Source organism: Oncorhynchus mykiss, chromosome 3, assembly GCF_057628025.1.
Source record: "Oncorhynchus mykiss isolate SJ-2025 chromosome 3, ASM5762802v1, whole genome shotgun sequence".
NCBI classification, from domain to species: Eukaryota; Metazoa; Chordata; class Actinopteri; order Salmoniformes; family Salmonidae; genus Oncorhynchus; species Oncorhynchus mykiss.
The window spans coordinates 51,488,795-51,509,526 of NC_143024.1; the positions used below are offsets into that span (position 1 = coordinate 51,488,795).

General features: G+C 40.7%; 1 protein-coding gene across 6 annotated transcripts; it reads left to right on the forward strand.

The window, feature by feature from the left end:
- Positions 1 to 103: 103 nt before the first annotated feature.
- Positions 104 to 14,684, forward strand: asmtl (acetylserotonin O-methyltransferase like). 6 transcript variants are annotated; one of them, XM_090229506.1, is made up of 16 exons: positions 137 to 218; positions 930 to 996; positions 1,260 to 1,368; positions 1,615 to 1,746; positions 1,877 to 1,924; positions 2,018 to 2,082; positions 2,178 to 2,242; positions 2,420 to 2,528; positions 3,125 to 3,413; positions 3,596 to 3,835; positions 5,666 to 5,834; positions 5,994 to 6,175; positions 7,023 to 7,155; positions 7,378 to 7,518; positions 12,298 to 12,420; positions 13,272 to 14,684. In XM_090229506.1, the coding sequence occupies exons 3-16, from the start codon at positions 1,273 to 1,275 to the stop codon at positions 13,475 to 13,477; spliced, it is 1,998 nt and encodes a 665-aa protein (XP_090085632.1). In that variant the 5' UTR covers positions 137 to 218; positions 930 to 996; positions 1,260 to 1,272; the 3' UTR covers positions 13,478 to 14,684. The 6 variants fall into 6 exon arrangements, with proteins under 6 accessions (XP_036829986.2, XP_021452562.3, XP_090085632.1 ...); XM_036974092.2 differs by having other exon boundaries at positions 143 to 218; positions 930 to 987; positions 3,053 to 3,413; XM_090229505.1 differs by having other exon boundaries at positions 143 to 218; positions 930 to 987.
- Positions 14,685 to 20,732: the final 6,048 nt, after the last annotated feature.

The window sequence follows — 20,732 nt, forward strand, 5'->3', positions numbered from 1 at the left end:
AATCCATATTCTGACGCATTGTTTGTGCAATGAGGGGTGATTGCCATGAATCTCCATTGAACTCCATTCATTCTACTCTTACTTGATGTACGCCCTCTGTTACGTTTTATGATGACACGCAAAAAGGCTGAATCTCTCGATTCTACTTCCGCTATGCTTGCGCATGCGTTGTCTCTTGTAAGCGCAACAAGGAATTCATTCGCATGGAAGATCTGCAGGTAATGTTTTTTCATTTAGCCGTCCAAGATTTCAAAGTGTAATTTAAAAGCAGCTTTGCCCAAGGTTGTATGCTGCATGTTGTAAACATTTCTTGAGGATTGAGATGTCGTAACTGAATAGCTGAACTTGCATGATCTGAGGAAGAGTTTCTCAAGCTAAGCAGTGAAATGTGCAACATGGTAACATTAACGTTACTTTTTTCCATGTCAATAATTATCACTGATCCATACAAACACTAACCAGACCTTTCCCTTTTAAGTTGTCAACTAACTTCTAACATAATAATTCGGTCTATTCATGGCATATTCTAGGATTGCCCAATAAAGGACTAAATGGAGCCTAACGTTACTCCGACCTCATTGTCCAGTGACCTTACATTTTCTTTTTAAATGGGAAATGGCTCTGGCAGATAAAACACTCAATCTAAACGTGGATACTTAATTGCGGGATGCTTCTATAAACATAAAACGCTCTACATAATTTCACAAATGCAATACAATAATTTCACAAATGTTAAATATACAGATACTGTACATTGTTTTAACACAGCAGTATTTTTTTTGTAAACAAGTGCAGTAACATGGACAAATGGTTGTGTGGGAATCTTAACCATAACCCTATAAAGGTGTGTTTTGATATCAAAACTAAAGGTATCAAATGTATGTTCCTTGTGTTTCCAAAACCTGCATGCAATGTTTTTTAACGTTCAGAACGATCGTCGGGGCTGTCAACAAAGCTACACCAGTCAGAAGATAATATTGCCAATAGGTGCGAAAGGTATTTCGCATCAATGGATAGGTTCATTCTAGGATAGCCCTTTGATCCCTTGCCACAAATTCCACGTCAGTGTATTTTTGATACAAGAGAACAATGAGGGGTAGCCTACAAAAGTATATTGACCTGAATACGTGCATTGTATGTAGGCAGTAAAGTGTGACGCAAATGGTATGTACCCTACTTCAAGGCAAAGTCACAGGCATCTGACACCAAACAGCTGACTGAGACGAACTAGTAGCCTAATGTTTAACTTGTATGCGCAGTGAGGAGGTCACCATGGTGTTGATGAATCCTGTCATTTCCAAGCTGACCGGTAAGCTGGTCGTCCTGGCTAGTGCATCTCCAAGGAGGCTGGAGATACTCACCAATGTGGTAAGACCGAGGCCTCCTTCCTTACCCTCTTCCGCTTTGATAGGATAAATAAGTGAAAACAAGGTTTCTACAATACTGGACATTTTCAATCACCTATCCATGTCATGAAAGTTCAATGATTACTTCCGTTAAGGGAGTAAGAAAGCAAACTTTTTTTAAAGCCTAATCAAACTGAGCCTTTAAGGTACAGTAATGACATGTAGTATCTGATGGTGATGATGCCTTGTTATTCCATTTATGTCACAGGGTTTACGATTTGAGGTTGTCCCATCCTGGTTCAAGGAAACGTTAGACAAGAGGCTGTTCAAAACACCCCATGAGTATGCTGTGGAGACTGCCAAGCAGAAGGCCCTGGAGGTGGCCAAGAGGATGCCGTTTGTCAGTGAAGCCTTTGCTTATTGTTATTATTATTACAATATCATTACCATATTTGTCTGTTGATATTTTTTCCTCACTGAAGAAACAAATATATACTTTTGAATGTCTGTGGTTTCTTAATTTGTTCTAGAAACACCTGAAAACTCCAGACATTGTGATCGGAGCAGACACTGTTGTTGTAAGCAAAGCCAGCTATATCAATGTCTTCTATCCTTCATATCATAGTGGTTATTATTTCCTTTACACTGTATTGGTTGTCTTCTTTTCTCAGACAGTGGATGGACTGATTCTTGAGAAGCCAGTGGACAAGCAAGATGCCTACCGAATGCTTTCAAGGTTTTGAGAGAATTCTGTGTACATTTAAAAAATAATAATAACAATAGGAAAACGTAGTTATCCCATTTTATCTTTGTTTTTGTGTTTCTGAACAGGTTGAGTGGTAAAGAACACAGTGTTTTTACCGGAGTGGCGATCATTCTCTGCCATGAGAAAGAAGGTATGCCTTAAACATAAAATGGGTAAAAGGGTAGGTTGGGAAGTTGCCTGCTTTAAAGTTGTACATTATTTATTTCAATGGTTCCCTCTCTGATTCAGAGGGGTTGGGTTAAATGGGAAGACACATTTCAGTTGAATGCATTCAGTTTTACAACTGACTAGGTCCCGTTCTTTCCAGATGAAGAGATTGATTATCAAGTTATTGACTTCTATGAGGAGACCAAGGTGAAGTTTGCAGATCTGTCTGATGATTTACTCTGGGAGTACATCAATAGCGGAGAACCCATGTGAGTTTCACCTCTCTTCTTCTGTTTGAATTACTGGCTATGGTGTAATGCCAATAGATCTTTCTAAGTTTAGAACCTCACCTCACCTCTCGCAGAGGCAATTGGGGTCACTTCCCTGAATTCAAACCTTGTGAACCCATGGTTTTGTGGACTTTGATACAGCCAACCAGCCCATTTTGTGTCGCTTTATTGAGATAAGGTATGGATTTTGTTATATAATTTCAGCCTGAAAGAAACAAGTGAGGGTCAATGAGCCTTAGTTCAATCATAGAAGCATGTTCTGCTGTGTGGTCTCCGTGGCCAGTTCTGACACAGTTTTGCCTGACACGTCACATGATTGTCACCTCTGTGTGTGTGTGTGTGTGTGTGTGTGTGTGTGTGTGTGTGTGTGTGTGTGTGTGTGTGTGTGTGTGTGTGTGTGTGTGTGTGTGTTCCCTGTGTCTTGGTGTCCTGTCTTTCTATGTGGCCCCTCTCTCTATCGCTCTCTGTCTCTGTGTGTCTCACTGTCTGTCAATTTATGTGAGACGTGTGTGTTTGTTGTGTCTCTGTTTGTGTATGCATGGATCTGGGTCTCTCTGTATGTGTGTGTGTGACAGGGACAAGGCTGGTGGCTATGGTATCCAGGCTCTGGGTGGTATGCTGGTGGAGTATGTACACGGAGACTTCCTGAATGTGGTGGGCTTCCCGCTCAACCAGTTCTGCAAGAAGCTGGGTCTCATCTTCAGCCCCCCAGGCAGTCTGACACACAACAGCACCCAGACCAGCCCCCAAGGCAGCCCTGTCGACACGGTCCCACCAGCCGAGCCAGCCGCCAGCAGCCCAACCCATAACGGCCCTCCGGACAGCCAAGGACAAAACATCCCTTCAGCCAGTACAGCCCATAATGTCAGTACACATGTCAATGCATTGAAATACGTCTTTTGCCCTTAGCAATTATTGCACAACACTTCATTTGTCATATGTCAGTGTTGGTGTTTTCAATTAATTGTTTTTAATGTGTTACATGGACAATAAAGTTAATTGAATTGAATCCATTTATAATTTATCCCATTCATCCATCCATCTAGGTGAAACAGGAGGAGAGTGGGTGTGGAGAGGGCGAGGTGCCCTGGACGTTGGTCAACAACCTGTCTAAGTGCTCTGCGAACGGGGAGGCTGAGCCCCAGGGCATCAGCGACCCTGCAGCACCAGACTTGACCAGCAGGGGCACCATTCAGATGCAGAATGTGAGGGAGCACGAGACAGAAGACGGCAAGGAAAAGTTGAGCAAGATGATCGAGCTCATGGATGGATTTAAAGCCTCAAAGGTATCCTGTGGATGGATATGTATTTACAGTTGAAGTCGGAAGTTTACATACACTTAGGTTGGAGTCATTAAAACTCGTTTTTCAACCACTCCACAAATTTCTTGTTAACAAACTATAGTTTTGGCAAGTCGGTTAGGACATCTACTTTGTGCATGACACAAGTAATTTTTCTAACAATTGTTTACAAACAGATTGTTTCACTTATAATTCACTGTACCACAATTCCAGTGGGTCAGAAGTTTACATACACTAAGTTGACTGTGCCTTTAAACAGCTTGGAAAATTCCAGAAAATGATGTCATGGCTTTAGAAGCATCTGATAGACACATTCTGTCTCCTTTTTTATTTATTTCACCTTTATTTAACCAGGTAGGCTAGTTGAGAACAAGTTCTCATTTGCAACTGCGACCTGGCCAAGATAAAGCATAGCAATTTGGCACATACAACAACAGAGTTACACATGGAATGAACAAAACATACAGTCAATAATACAGTAGAAAAAAAGAAAACAAAAAAAGTCTATATACAGTAAGTGCAATCTCCTAGAGATGAATGTACTTTGGTGCGAAAAGTGTAAATCAGTCCCAGAACAACAGCAAAGGACCTTGTAAAGGAAGATGCTTGAGGATACAGGTACAAAAGTATCTATCACCACAGTAAAACGAGTCCTATATTGACATAACCTGAAAGGCCGCTCAGCAAGGAAGAAGCCACTGCTCCAAAACCGCCATAAAAAGCCAGACTACGGTTTGCACCTGCACATGGGGTCAAAGATTGTACTTTTTGGAGACATGTCCTCTGGTCTGATGAAACAAAAATAGAACTGTTTGGCCATAATGACCATTGTTTTGTTTGGAGGAAAAAGGGGGATGCTTGCAAGCCAAAGAACACCATCCCGACCGTGAAGCACGGGGTTGGCAGCATCATGTTGTGGGGGTGCTTTGCTGCAGGAGGGACTGGTGCACTTCACAAAATAGATGGCATCATGAGGAAGGATAATTGTGTGAATATATTTAAGCAACATTTCACAGTCAGGAAGTTATAGCTTGGTCGCAAATGGGTCTTCCAAATGGACAATGACCCCAAGCATACTTCCAAAGTTGTGGCAAAATGGCGTAAGGACAACAAAGTCAAGATATTGGAGTGGCCATCACAATGCCCTGACCTCAATCCCATAGAAACTTTGTGGGCAGACCTGAAAAAGCGTGTGCGAGCAAGGAGGCCTACAAACCTGACTCCGTTACACAGGCTCTGTCAGGAGGAATGGGCCAAAATTCACCCAACTTATTGTGGGGAGCTTTTGGAAAGCTACACAAAATGCTTGACCCAAGTTAAACAATTGAAAGGCAACGCTACCAAATACACCCAATTAGTATGTAAACTTCTGGCCGACTGGGAATGTGATGAAAGACATTAAAGCTGAAATAAATTATTCTCTCTACTATATTCTGACATTTCACATTCTTAAAATAAAGTGGTGATCCTAACTGACCTAAAACAAGGACTTTTTACTAGGATTAAATGTCAGGAATTGTGAAAAACTGAGTTTAAATGTATTTGGCTAAGGTGTATGTAAACTTCCGTCTTCAACTGTATATACTATAACAAAACATTGAGTTCCTTGCTATTGTGTTTTAATTCCCCATACAGCTAGGTTTTATGTTGTTCATGTAGTCATGTTCAAGCTGAGGTTGCAGGAAGTTTAATTTTAGGCTTATTAATCAAACTACTTTTGCTTGAGGTAGGTTAAAACATGAATTGGAATTTTCTATTACTCCTCTTCTTTCTCTAGTCTCGCATTGAACGTTTTCCCTTTGTTTTGTATCCTAGGTGTTGTTCACAGCATCCAAGCTGCGTGTGTTTGACGTGTTAAGGAGCAGTAAGAAAGGGGAGCTGCAGGCTGAGGATGTGGCCCAGGAGATCAAAGCATCTATTAAGGGGACCGAACGCCTGCTGGAGGCCTGCGTCTCTCTGGGACTCCTGCAAAGAACGGGAAAAGGTATACTGTCTCAATTTCTCACATTGTCTCCCTCTATAATTTGTTTCCTTCTGTTAGACATATTCTTTATTTTTTCCTAGACATTGTTCATGGCGTCTAAGCTGTGTGTGTCAAGGAGTGATTTATGACATGCCTTCTGACATGCCAATTTCTCCCTAGAGTACACAAACACAGCGATGTCCAGGCATTTCCTGCTGTCGGACGGTCCCCTCTCTCTGCAGGGGTACATCCAGCATTGTAACGAACTGGTGTGGCCTCTCTTCACCCACCTGGAGACTGCTGTGAGGGAGGGTACCAACCAGCACGAGAAGGCCTTCGGGAAAACCTCTAACCTTTTCCAGGTAATAACAATCTCAAGTTTCATGTCACATTCCAGTTACCTTGGTAATTATTCAACAGATCAGTCTTGTTCCTGGGGAGCCACAGTGCGGCAGCTATTTGTTCAAGCTTAGCAGAATCAGCTAGTCAAGGTGTGGGAGACGTGTTGATTAGTTGTATCAGGTGTGAAGGCACTAAACTGGGATTCAAATGTACAGTCAATGCAGCTCTCCAGTTAACACTAGATAGAATGGTTTTGTATTATTGTTTATAAGTAAACAATTGAATATACAAACATTAAGAACACCTACTCTTTCCATGACATAGACTGACCAGGTGAATCCAGGTGAAAGCTATGATCACTTATTGATGTCATTTGTTGAATCCACTTCATCCTTGTAGATGAAGGGGAGGAGACAGTTTAAAGAAGGATTTTCAAGCCTTGAGACAATTGAGACATGGATTGTGTATGTGTGCCATCAGATGGTGAATGGGCATGACAAAATATTTAAGTGCCTTTGAATGGGGTATGGTAGTATGTGCCAGGTGCACCGGTTTGTGTTAGGAACTGTAACGCTGCTGGGATTTTCACGCTCAACAGTTTCCTGTGTGTATCAAGAAGGGTCCACCACCCAAAGGACATCCAGCCAACTGTGGGAAGCATTGTAGTCAACATGGGCCAGCATCCCTGTGGAATGCTTTCAACATCTTGTAGAGTCCATGCCCTGGCAAATTGAGGCTGTTATGAGGGCAAAAGGGGGTGCAACTCAATATTAGGAAAGTGTTCCTAATGATTTGTTTTCTCACTGTAGAACTGAGTATTGGAGTGGTAACTGTTTTTGTTTTCGTCCTTGTTGTTCATTGTTATAGGATGCCTACTACAGCAGACATGAAGTGAAGCTGCGATTCATGAAGGCCATGCACAGCATCGCAAAGGTTTCTGGTAGAGACGTGGCGACGGCCTTTGACCTCTCCAAATATAAGACGGCCTGTGACCTGGGAGGTGAGGTCATAGTAACCTGAACCTCAATTCCATTTAAAATGGCCATCACATTGTGTTGCTACAATATTGTAGTAAAATCTCAAATGGCCCTTCCGTTATTATCTTCAATGTGATTTACATTAGAAAGCCTCTGGCTAGAAGTATGCCCTTAAATAGGGAATCGGGTGTAGCCTATCAGAATCAATCCATACCAATCATCAGTGTTTTTTTTCCTTCACCTAGGATGCACTGGGGCCATGGCGTATGAGTTTGCCAAAGCACACCCGGGGTTGTCTGTGACCATGTTCGACTTACCCGAAGTCATTGAGATGAGCAGTCACTTCCGGCCACATGACGCAGATGACAGAGTATCGTTTGTAGCAGGTTTGTTTAATGACTTACAGCGGGTGGAATGGATTTTAGAATACTGTTATCATCATGGGTAATGTGGTCTGTCGATGCACAATAACATTTAGCGTTGGGCGCGCAAGATGGTGGTCAGTGCAGATCATTTGTTTTGGATTGTTTCTACGGTCATGAAACTCTATGAATATGGTTTAGTTTATTTACCAAAGTAATTGATTACTTTCTGCAAGTTATTCACCTCTAAAACAAAGTTTGCAACAACACTCGATAGCCTGATAAGCTAGCTAGCTCTCAAACTAGCTTGTTGAACATACATGGAAACTGCCACGACCAGAACCAAAAGGAAAGAAATGGAAAGATCGTCAGATGGACAATTAACCACAAAAGATGGTATGATTTTGGGTACTCCTCTTCAGTATGATTTTGGGTACTCCTCTTCAGAATGTAACTGGGGGGAAATACTGCAATGGGTGATGAAAATGTGATGATGGGTGATGAAAATGTGGTGAGCAACAATGCTCACAACTTGCGCACCTCCAGTACCCAGCTCAGGCCTTTACCTTACGACCCCGGCACTCCAGTCAAGCCCCAGGGGAAAAAGATGAGGTCATGATGTCATTTCTTGATGCAAAACAATATTGTAATGCTTTTGACAGCAAAGATAGATGAAAGGGCAAATGGCTTGGAGCTCATGGTTAGGGAGAATACGATGAAAATTAGGGCCATTAAAAAATCTGTTGACTTTCTTTGGAGAAGTGAAAACCCTCAAAAGTGACATGAAGAAAGTGGAAGTTATCTGCCAGGAAAATGAAAAGAAGGTGGCTGAACTCGAGTAAAAGGTGAATGAGGCGGAGAGATACCAGCGCAGGTGGAACCTGAGGCTCCATGGAATTCCAGAGCAGGCAGGTGAGGACATCAAATGCAGAGTTGTTGACATCTGTGGAGCTGTCATTCCTGAATCAAAAGCCAAACTTCAGGAAAATGTAGACATCGTCCATCGTTTGGGAAGACTTAAGGATCAAGACAAGAGACCGAGGACGGCCATCATCCGGTTCACCAACAGATCTACACGGGATCTTCTTTGGAGGCGAGCGAAGAATTGTGAATTCCTCATCAAGCAAAAATTGAGGTTCATGGAGGATCTGACCTCAGCGGACAAACTGACAAGAGAGAAACTGTGGCCGATGGTGGCTGCAGCTCGAAAGGCAGAGAAAACTGATTTTTCTATGGGTGCAAGAGTGATCATCGATGGGAAAGAAATGCGGCCAAATCAGAACATTTGAGTGAGAGCCAGAGTCTAACTCGGACAGAACTGTCAGGTCAAAAAACTGATTACCAGGTGAAAAGCAGCCTTTTATTATAAAAATGTACACAAACACTTGAATGAGACCTGAGAACTGGTAAGCTAAACACTAACTATAGGTGAATAACTGCCTATTGTAAAATCTACACAATGTCTCCCCCTTGTGGGAGTAAGAATACTTTGGTAACTTTATGACCAATATTTATTTTTTGTTGGAGAGGTTAAATAATGGGATGGAAATCCTTTTGAGTTACATATCCTTAGGAAAAGCTTATATTAGCATAACAAGGTTGTTGGTTGAAGTTTGTCTTTATCTCTTTGTTCAATTAATGTCAGGGGTATTCAAAATTTACTCAAGCGTAAGGCTATTTTCCTGTATTGCAAATGGTTTAATGCAGACTTTTACTTTTTACAAGAGACTCATGCTTGTTCTTCCGATCTATTTTTTTTTTTTTTTAAATCAATGAGGTAACCATATCTAGTTATCATATGGCAACAACCACTCTGTGGGTGTAGCAATTTTAAGAGGTGCATTTAAAGGGAAGGTCATCAGTATTAAGACTCACCACTCTGGACGTTGGGTAAATTTCAACAGTGAAATGTTTTTATTAGGGAATATTTATGCATCCAACAACAAACAAAACAACAGGATATTATTTCAAGAATTTGAAAAAGAAATTAATACCCAACGAAATGCCATCATTTGCTGGAGATTTGTTCTCTTTTAACTTGCCGATACATTTTTTTATTTTTTTTCATTAATATAAATAATTTTATCACAAGACTTTTGGATGTCTTCATCTATGAATTTTGCACAGTCTTTGACAGAGTCTAGAAAGGCAGATATGTCACTAGTAGGACAGGCATTACTGGTATAGAGGTTACCATAGAATTTTGAAACATATTTTGAAATATCTTTGAAATTTACCCAACGTCCAGAGTGGTGAGTCTTACTACCGATGACCTTATTTCAGGATATCAAAATTGTCTTAGGTGGAGATTTTAATTCTGTATCTAATGACAGATATCCCCCTCCTAACAGATCCAGCATAGTTAATCCTGAGTTTAATAACCTATGTCTTGGTCTTGGATTAGTAGATATTTGGAGATCTAAATATCCTGATAAAAAGGAATTCACTTGGAGTAACAAGGACATGTCCAGACGGTCAAGAATTGACTTCTGGTTGATTTCTAATTCATTAGATAATTCTGTAGTCAAGGTGTCAATTGAACCATCAATTCTTACTGATCATAAAGTTATATTCTTATCTTTAAATATGAATGGATCTGAAGTTAAACCAAATCGGAGTTATTGAAAACTCAATAGTAGACTGGTGGAAGATGATAATTTCAAGATGGATGCCAAAGATATTATACAAGACAATTGGAGGAAAGCCCAACTATTTAAGTCTTATGGGAAATATTGGGAATTAATGAAGTATGAAATAAGACAAACAGCCATGAAGAGAGGTAAACAAATTGCTGAACTTAAAAGATTGAGGGAAGATAAACTTGGTGAGGAAATCCTTTCTCTAATCTCTATGGAAGACCTTGATGAAGAGGGAAAGGGTCAGTTATTCTCTTTACAACTAGAAATGGACCGACTGTATGAAGAGAACGCAAAAGGGGCATTTGTAAGATCAAGAAAGAGATGGTTGGAGGAAGGTGAAAAAAATACAAAATACTTTTACAATTTAGAAAGAAAGAATTCTGAATTTACATCTATTCATAAGCTCAACATAGATGGCAAAGAAAATGAAAACCCCAAAGATATTTCAAAATATGTTTCAGAATTCTATGGTAACCTTTATACCAGTAATGCCTGCCCTACTAGTGACATATCTGCCTTTCTAGACTCTGTCAAAGACTGCAAAATTCATAGATGAAGACTTCCAAAAGTCTTGTGTCTATTTTTATGAAGGGCAGACGTACATGTAAAATATTGGACTTGAAAGACTACAATGAGCACATTATGGAAGATAGATTTATTTTTATTTGTAGACTTTTACAAGGCATTTGATACAGTTGAACATTATTTTATTTTTGAGACTCTTTGATTTTTTGGCTTTGGTCAATATTATTATCATATATATGTATGTATGTGTATGTATGTATGTATGTATGTATGTGTGTGTATATATATAAATATATATGTATGTATATGTATATATGTATGTATGTGTATATATATATATATATACATATACATATACATATATACATATATATACATATATATATTTATATATATACACACATACATACATACATACACATACATACATGTATATGTACATATATATATATATATATATATATATATATATATATATATATATATATATATATATATGTACATATATATATATATATATGTACATATACATGTATGTATGTGTATGTATGTATGTATGTGTGTATATATATAAATATATATATGTATATATATGTATATATGTATATGTATATATATATCATATATATATATATATATATGTATATATGTATATGTATATATATATCATATATATATATATATGATTATCCAGAATTTATTAGAACACACAATGTTACATTCACTCCTGAGGAGTATCAAATTGTTGTTAGAGCTGTCCCTAAAAGTGCTATTCTTCTTTTAGGAGAATATAACAGTACTCCAAGTGCAACTGTTGAGGATTTTGTAGCCTCAATACAACTAGAAGGAATTTACATTTTAAACTATAAATGTAATAACAGGTATATAAGGAAACTATGTCAATATGTTACTATTCCCTCTGCTAAAATGTACTGGAATGCAGCCCTAGGACAAGTGAACAGGAACAAAGTTTTGTTGTTATCTGGTAAATATTGTATATCTAATAAGGTGAAAGAAGTATCATACACACTCATTCATAGAATCTACCCTGTAAAGACCTTTATTATACACAGATTTAAAATAGCTATTGATAACAAATGTGCATTTTGTGATTGTGACCCAGAGACTCTTGACCATTTATTTTGGGACTGCTCTTATGTCAGAAGATTTTATTTTATAAGAAACAACTATTAATGTTAATTTGAAAGACTCTGATATTATGTTTTATTTTGAATCAAATTATATGGATCCTGATTCAACTTTTAGTGTTAATTTGTTTATCTTTCATGGAAGATTCTTTGTCCATAAAATGAAGTGGGCAGAGAACAAACCCCTTTTCACATTATTTAAGATAGAATTGAAATATTATTTTGAAATTATCAGTAAATGTAAAAAGCAATACGCACCATAAAAGTATTTAACATATTGAAAATGAATCTTGATATGTAATACCCATGTCTGTTAGGTTTATGTACTCTTGTTTGTATATTTCTGTTTTTTTGTATTTGTTGTGTTCATAATAAAAATGTTTTAACAAAAAAAACATTTAGCAATAAGTGCCATTTTGATCATGAATTTGTTTTCTGTCAGGGTACATGTAAAATGTAATGAATGGTTTTTCTTTTTAATGTCTGAACAGGAGATTTCTTCAAAGATGAGATTCCCAAGGCAGACGTATACATATTGGCAAGAATTCTCCACGACTGGTCGGATGAGAAAGTACACATTTTGCTGAGTAAAATTGCGAAAGCATGCAATCCTGGTAAGAGTGAAAAACAATATATTATTTTTGGATTCCGATTTCTGACCCTGATAAGGATAATGATTCACACATTGGCTAGACATTTTTTTGTGTATCACTTGTGCTTGTGTAAAGAGTTAGCCTGGTCCCATGCTGTATGTGCCAAAGCCAACTCATCTGTTGTTGTCATGCCATACATTACTCATACATTTAGCAACAGAATGAACATTTCCATCCAACAATTTTATGTGGATGAATTACCTGACCCATAAAAAAAACTCACGACAGGCCTGATAAAAACAGAAAATCTTTCGGTAAAATGTCTTAGTGTTGACATTTTAGTCAGTGAAATAGATTGTGACATTTGCATTGCAAATGCTTTCATATACGCAAACATTGGTAATAACAACCATCATGTCAAAGTAAACTTTGAGTCACGCGATGATTTGTTCTGTTATGTTGCCCCCACCAAAGTGTGCAAAAAGCAAAAGTTTATTAGGCAAGTTCTAATGAACTTGAATGAACACAGAGGAGTTGGCTCAAGCCTAAACGGAATGAACCACAAGGTTATAACAGCGTAGTGTTTTAACAGTGTGCAAGTTGCATGTTAAACTCTTCAAATCAAAAGTGAAAAGCAGAGGGCACACATCATTGACTAGCCTAGGTACCTGACTGTTTCTGCTTTTAAGAAATACTACAATTTTGCCTTATTAAAAAAACGACCAATTGACTAGTCCAATTTGTGTATCGTAGTTCAAAATACCTTTATTGCATATTATGAATGTGACTTTCACATGCTAATGTAAATACTAATTGTATACACAACGTTAAATATGAATGCATACATCCTGTGTACGCCATCTCCGTCCCAGGCTGCTGCGTGCTGGTGAGTGAGATCTTTTTGGATGAGGACAGGAAGGGGCCGAGCAGAGGCCTACTTCAGGCCCTCAGTTTGACCGAGGGGAGACAAAGGAGCGCCTCCGAATACAGTCTCCTACTGAAGAGCCACGGCTTCACCGCAGCACAAGTCAAACACACACACAACCTCCTGGATGCCATCCTGTGTGTCACTGAGTGACTTGGAGACAAACAACCTTGAAACCAATAAAGAATATAAATCAATTAAATGCCTCCCCATTCTAGAATCAAGCTCTTGCCCCAACCAATAGACACTGAGGCCCTGTTTTTAAATACTAAAGGTTTACTGATCGCAAACTGCTTACAGCCATCCTGTCATGTCAGATCAACGATTACTTCAAGAAAGGTAGGAAGGAAGGACTCTTTTTAGAACTGTTCAAACAGGGCCTCACTCCATATTACTTTTACCCATCCATTTCATGTTGATCTTCAAAGGGGTCAGGAAATGTTGGGGAAATGGGGCTAGGGGTTTATTTTGGATGATAGATTCTGTGACTACGGAGCCGCCACCTCCCTTGGCTGTGAGACATGTTACTGTTCCCCACAATGACCAAGACAGTTTAATTTGACTTTTAATTCATTATAAAAATGGACCACAATGTTGTGAATTTCAATGGACCACACTGACGGCATTTCTTTCAAACACTGCAATATAGACTATCAGAGGTATGTCTATGCAGCTGACTTTGATCTCACAGTAATCCTTGAAGTCTCTGTCATTAAGCCAGCCAGGTCACCTGTGATATAAGTCAGTATTCGATGTCCGTCCATTTCTGAGGACGCAGGGAGATGATGTGGAAACCGGCCACTGGTGGCAACAGTGAGTGCCTTTACCTTCAAGTAGGTTTTGGTAGGCCAGGGTTTCCCCAACTCGGTCCTCGGGACCGAGTTTTGCCCTAGCACTACACAGCTGACTCAAATAATAAACTAATCATCAAGCTTTGATCATTTTAATCTGCTGTCCAGAGGACCGAGTTTGGGAAACGCTGTACTAAGGGTGTTGGGGATGATGGATGAGCGTAAGCCTATCCCGAACCTTAACCATTTGGAGATAATGCCTGAACTTAACCATAACAATTCAGAGTTAATACCTAAATTTGACCTTAATCACTTCAAAAAGTTGGAACAACTTCTAAATTTGACGTTTGAGAAACATGGATGAACTTCTAATTCTGAGACTATGAGAGCTGGTAGCATAAAACTGTCATGACAGCTGATGACCGCAAAGACAACCAACAATAATTAACTGACCGCTTTCCCAACATTGTGAGACTTTTGAGACCACCACAACACTTCGTTGTTTGCCTTTTGACAATTTTCCTGTCTGAATTGTTTCAATAATGAAATAAATATTTTGTCTGAAATAATTCAGCTGTTGTTTTTTTTCTCTCTTCTGTGTACACTATTTGTAACCATGTGTTTGCAGTATTTCTGCTTTTGCGGGGCTTGTCTGAAATCTGATTTGTCCCCGTGTTTTGAATAACAATGTTGTAATATTAACATTTCATTAAATGTTAATGCAACTGTGTAGAGCAGTGATCACCTAATCCTGGTCTCAGAAAGCTATGGTGTGCAGGATTTTACTCCAGCCCAGCACTCACACCTGATTAAACTAAGATGAGCTAAGACAAGCTAAACTCCTTCACCCACTTTGAGGAAAACCCAGTGCCACCAACGCGGCCCGCTACCAAGGACTGGACTCTCCTCCGTGACCGAAGTAAGACATTTAAGCGTGTTAACCTTCGCAAGGCTACCGGCCCAGGCGGCACCCCTAGCCACATCCTCACAGCATGGGCAGACCAGCTGGCTAGTGTGTTTAAGGACATATTCAATCTCTCCCTATCACAGTCTGCTGTCCCCACGTGCTACAAGATGGCCACCATTGTTCCTGTACCCAAGAAAGCAAAGGTAACTGAACTAAATGACTATCTAGAACTCACTTCTGTCATCATGAAGTGCTTTGAGAGACTAGTCAAGGATCATATCACCTCCACCTCCTTACCTGTCACCCTAAACCCACTTCGATTTGCTTACCACCCCAATAGATCCACAGACGATGCAATCACCGTCACACTGCACATTGCCCCATCTCATCTGGACAAGAGGAATACCTGTATAAGAATGCTGTTCATTGACTATAGCTCAGCATTTAACACCTCCAAACTCATCATTAAGCTCGAGGCCCTGGGTCTGAACCCTGCCCTGTGTAACTGGTTCTTGACTTCCTGACGGGCTGCCCCCAGGTGGTGAGGTAGGAAACAACACTTCCACTTCATTGAGCCTCAACACAGGGGCCCTGTGTGTGCTCAGTCCCACTGCTGTACTCCCTGTTCACTCATGACTGTGTTGCCACGCACGCCTCTAACTCAATCATCAATTTGCAGATGACAACAGTGGTAGGTTTGAAAGCTTGAAGTTCCTCAGCATACACATCACTGACAAACTGAAATGGTTCACACAGACAGTATGGTGAAGAAGGCGCAATAGCGCCTCTTCCACCTCAGGAGGCTGAAAAAATTTAGCTTGGTACCTTAAAAACCCTCACAAACTTTTACAGATGCACAATTCAGAGTATCCTGTCGGGCTGTATCACTGCCAGGTATGGCAACTGCACTGCCCGCAACTGCAGGGCTTTCCAGAGGGTGGTGCGGTCTGCCCAACACATCACCTGGGGTAAACTGCCTACCTTCCAGAACACCTTGAGCACCCAATGTCACAGGATGGCCAAAAAGATCAAGGACCACCCCAGCCACTGCCTGTTCACACTGCTATCATCCAGAAGGTGAGGTCATTACAGGTGCATCAAAGATGGGACCAAGAGGCTAAAAAACAGCTTCTATCTCAAGGCCATCAGACTGTTAAATAGCCATCACTAGCACATTAGAGGCTGCTGCCTATCTACATAGACCCGAAATCACTGGCCACTTTAATAAATGGAATACTAGTCACTTTAATAATGTTTACATATTTTGCATTACTCATATATGTATATACTGTATTTTAGTCTGTGCTGCTCTGACACTGCTAATCCATATATTTATATATTCTTAATTCCATTCCTTTACTTTTTTGTGTGTATTGGGTATATGTGAAATTGTTAGATATTGCTGCACTGTCGGAGCTAGAAATGCAAGCATTTCGCTACACACGCAATAACATCTGCTAAACACTTGTATGTGACCAATACAATTTGATTTGATATGAGATAGGTTTATTGATTGAAACTTTCATTTAAGTGTTGAGTTGGAAAGCCTGCACGATGAATGGGTTCGTTTCTGGATAAAGTGATAAAGTACCCAGTCAAACTCAAAAAAATGGCCTTGTATTTTGGACCGGGAGGTGCTTTGATCATAGCAGAGAGAGACCATGGTGGGTGGAACCTACACGAATCTCCAGTATCTCAACATGCTGTTCTAGACTGAAGGGGAGAAGAGGGACAGGATCCACCTTCTGTATGGACATGGGTTTAGGAGCGCATGCATGCAGAGCAGCAGAAACCAACCTTTCATGGAAGCCATGATACTGCTTAAATTGTGAAATCAAAGTTTCTGTGGATTTTTTTTTGTTTCATCAAAACAGATATTTGAATACATGTACACTGAACAACAATATAGCTGCAACATGGAACAATTTAAAAGATTTTACAGTTCCAATTGAAATTGAAATACATCAAGTAGGCCAAAATCTATGGATATCACATGAATGGGAATACAGATGGCTTCAAAAAATGTAAGGATCAGTATCAGATGTGACCATCATTTGCCTCATGCAGCGTGACTCACCTTTGCATAGAGTTGATCAGGCTGTTGATTGTGGCCTGTGGAATGTCGACCCCCTCCTCTTCAATGGCAGTGCGAAGTTGCTGAATATTGGCAGGAACTGGAACCCACTGTCATACACGTCGATTCAGAGCATCCCAAACTTGGGTGACATGTCTGATGAGTGTGCAGGCTATGAAAGAACTGGGACTTTTTCAGCTTCCAGGAATTGTGTACAGATCCTTGCGACATTGGGCCGTGCATTATCATGCAAAAACATGAGGTTATGGTGGCAGATGAATAGCACAAAAAAGGGCCACAGGATCTTGTCACGGTATCTCTGTGCATTTAAATTGCCATCGATAAAATGCAATTGTGCTCATTTTCCGTAGCTTATGCCTGCCCATACCATAACCCCACCGCCACCATGGGGCACGCTGTTTACAACGTTGACATCAGCAAACCATTCGCCCACTCAATGCCATACACGCACGCGGTCTATCATCTGCCTGGTACAGTTCAAACCGGCATTCATCCGTGAAGAGCACACTTCTCCAGCGTGCCAGTGGCAATCGAAGGTGAGTATTTGCCCACTGAAGTCGGTTACAATGCCGAACTGCAGTCTGTTCAAAATTCATGCAGATGAGCTTCCTGGCGGCGGTTTCTGACAGTTTGTGCAGAAATTATTTGGTTGTGCAAACCCACAGTTTATCAGCTGTCCGGGTTGTTGGTCGCAGACGATCCCGCAGGTAAGAAGTGTAGATCCTTGGCTGCAGATGGTCTACGATTGTGAGGCCGGTTGGAAACGCCGGAGGTGGCTTATGATAGAGAAATTAACATTCAATTATCTGGCAACAGCTCTGATGGACATTCTTGTAGTCATCATGCCAACTGAGTTGTGCGACAAAACTGCACATTTTAGTGTTTCCTTTTATTGTCCCTAGCCACACCTGTCAGGTGGATGGATTATCTTGGCAAAGGAGAAATGCTCAACAGGGATGTAACCAAATTTGTGCACAAAATTTGAGCGAAATAAGCTTTTTGTGCCCACATTTCTGGGATATTTTATTTCAGCTCATGAAACATGGGACCCACACTTTAGATGTTGCGTTTATATTTTTGTTCAGTGTGTATGTGTAATTACATACAGTACCAGTCAAAGGGTTTGGACACACCGACACGTTCCAAGGTTTTTCATTATTTTGACTATTTTCTACATTGTAGAAAAGACAAACTGTGAAATAACACAGAAGGAATGCATTTCAATTGACAGGTGTGCCTTGTTAAAAGTTAATTTGTGGAATTTCTTTCCTTATTGTGTCTGGTATACAGAAGCTAGCCCTATTTGGTAAAAGACAAAGACCATATTATGTCAAGAACGACTCAAATAAGCAAAGATAAATGACAGCCCATCATTACTTTAAAACATGAAGGTCAGTCAATCCAGAAAATGTCAAAAATGTTGAACGTGCAGTAGCAAAAACCATCAGGGGCTATGATGAAACTGGCTCTCATGAGGACCGCCACAAGAATGGAAGACCCAGAGTTTCCTCTGCTGCATAGGATAAGTTCCAGCCTCAGAAATTGCAGCCCAAATAAATACTTCAGAGTTCAAGTAACAGACACATCTCAACATCTACTGTTCAGAGGAGGCTGCACGAATCAAGCCTTCATGATCAAATTGCTGCAAAGAAACCACTACTAAAGGACAGCAATAGGAAGGAGAGACTTGTTTGAGCCAAGAAACATGAGCAATGGACGATAGACCGGTGGAAATCTGTCCTTTGGTCAGAAGAGTCCAAATTTCAGATTTTTGTTTCCAACCGCCATGTCTTTGTGAGACGCAGAGTCGTTGAACGAATGATCTCCGCATGTGTGGTTTCCACCGTGAAGCATGGAGTAGGAGGTGTGATGGTGTGGGGGTGCTTTGCTGGTGACACTGTCAGTGATTTATTTAGAATTCAAGGCACACTTTAACCAGCATGGCTACCACAGCATTCTGCAGTGATACTCAATCCCATCTGATTTGCACTTAGTGGGACTATCATTTGTTTTTTGACAGGACAATGACCCAAAACCCACTTCCAGGCTGTGTAAAGGCTATTTGACCAAGAAGGAGAGTGATGGAGTGCTGCATCAGATGACCTGGCCTCCACAATCACCCGACCTCAACCCAATTGAGATCATTCGGGATGAGTTGGACCACAGAGTGAAGGAAATGCAACCAACAAGTGACAGCATATGTGGGAACTCCTTCAAGACTGTTGGAAAAGCATTCCAGGTGAAGCTGGTTGAGAGAATGCCAAGAGTGTGCAAAACTGCCATCAAGGCAAAGGGTGGCTACTTTTGAAGAAAGTATATTTTGATTTGTTTAACATGTTTTGTTTACTACATGATACCATATGTGTTATTTCATAGCGTTGATGTCTTCACTATTATTCCACAATGTATAAAATAGTAATAAATGAAGAAAATCTCTTGAATTGGTAGGAACTGGTACTTACTTTTGTGTGGACTTTTATGACATTTCACACTTTATTTTCTGATATTTACTTGGTGTACTTACAGTACACCATATCAAGTATAGGATCCCTAAGGTATATACACTGCTCAAAAAGATAAAGGGAACACTTAAACAACACAATGTAACTCCAAGTCAATCACACTTCTGTGAAATCAAACTGTCCACTTAGGAAGCAACACTGATTGACAATACATTTCACATGCTGTTGTGCAAATGGAATAGACAATAGGTGGAAATTATAGGCAATTAGCAAGACACCCCCAATAAAGGAGTGGTTCTGCAGGTGGCAACAACAGACCACTTCTCAGTTCCTATGCTTCCTGGCTGATGTTTTGGTCACTTTTGAATGCTGCCGGTGCTTTCACTCTAGTGGTAGCATGAGACGGAGTCTACAACCCACACAAGTGGCTCAGGTAGTGCAGCTCATCCAGGATGGAACATCAATGCGAGCTGTGGCAAGAAGGTTTGCTGTGTCTGTCAGTGTAGTGTCCAGAGCATGGAGGCGCTACCAGGAGACAGGCCAGTACATCAGGACACGTGGAGGAGGCCGTAGGAGGGCAACAACCCAGCAGCAGGACCGCTACCTCTGCCTTTGTGCAAGGAGGAGCAGGAGGAGCACTGCCAGAGCCCTGCAAAATTACCTCCAGCAGGCCACAAATGTGTATGTGTCTGCTCAAACAGTCAGAAACAGACTCCATGAGGGTGGTATGAGGGCCCAACGTCCACAAGTGGGGGTTGTGCTTACAGCCCAACACCATGCAGGACGTTTGGCATTTGCCAGAGAACACCAAGATTGGCAAATTCGCCACTGGCGCCCTGTGCTCTTCACAGATGAAAGCAGGTTCACACTGAGCACATGTGACAGACGTGACAGAGTCTGGAGAACGTGGAGAACGTTCTGCTGCCTGCAACATCCTCCAGCATGACCGGTTTGGCGGTGGGTCAGTCATGGTGTGGGGTGGCATTTCTTTGGGGGGCCGCACAGCCCTCCATGTGCTCGCCAGAGGTAGCCTGACTACCATTAGGTACCGAGATGAGATCCTTGTGAGACCATATGCTGGTGCGGTTGGCCCTGGGTTCCTTATAATGCAAGACAATGCTAGACCTCATGTGACTGGAGTGTGTCAGCAGTT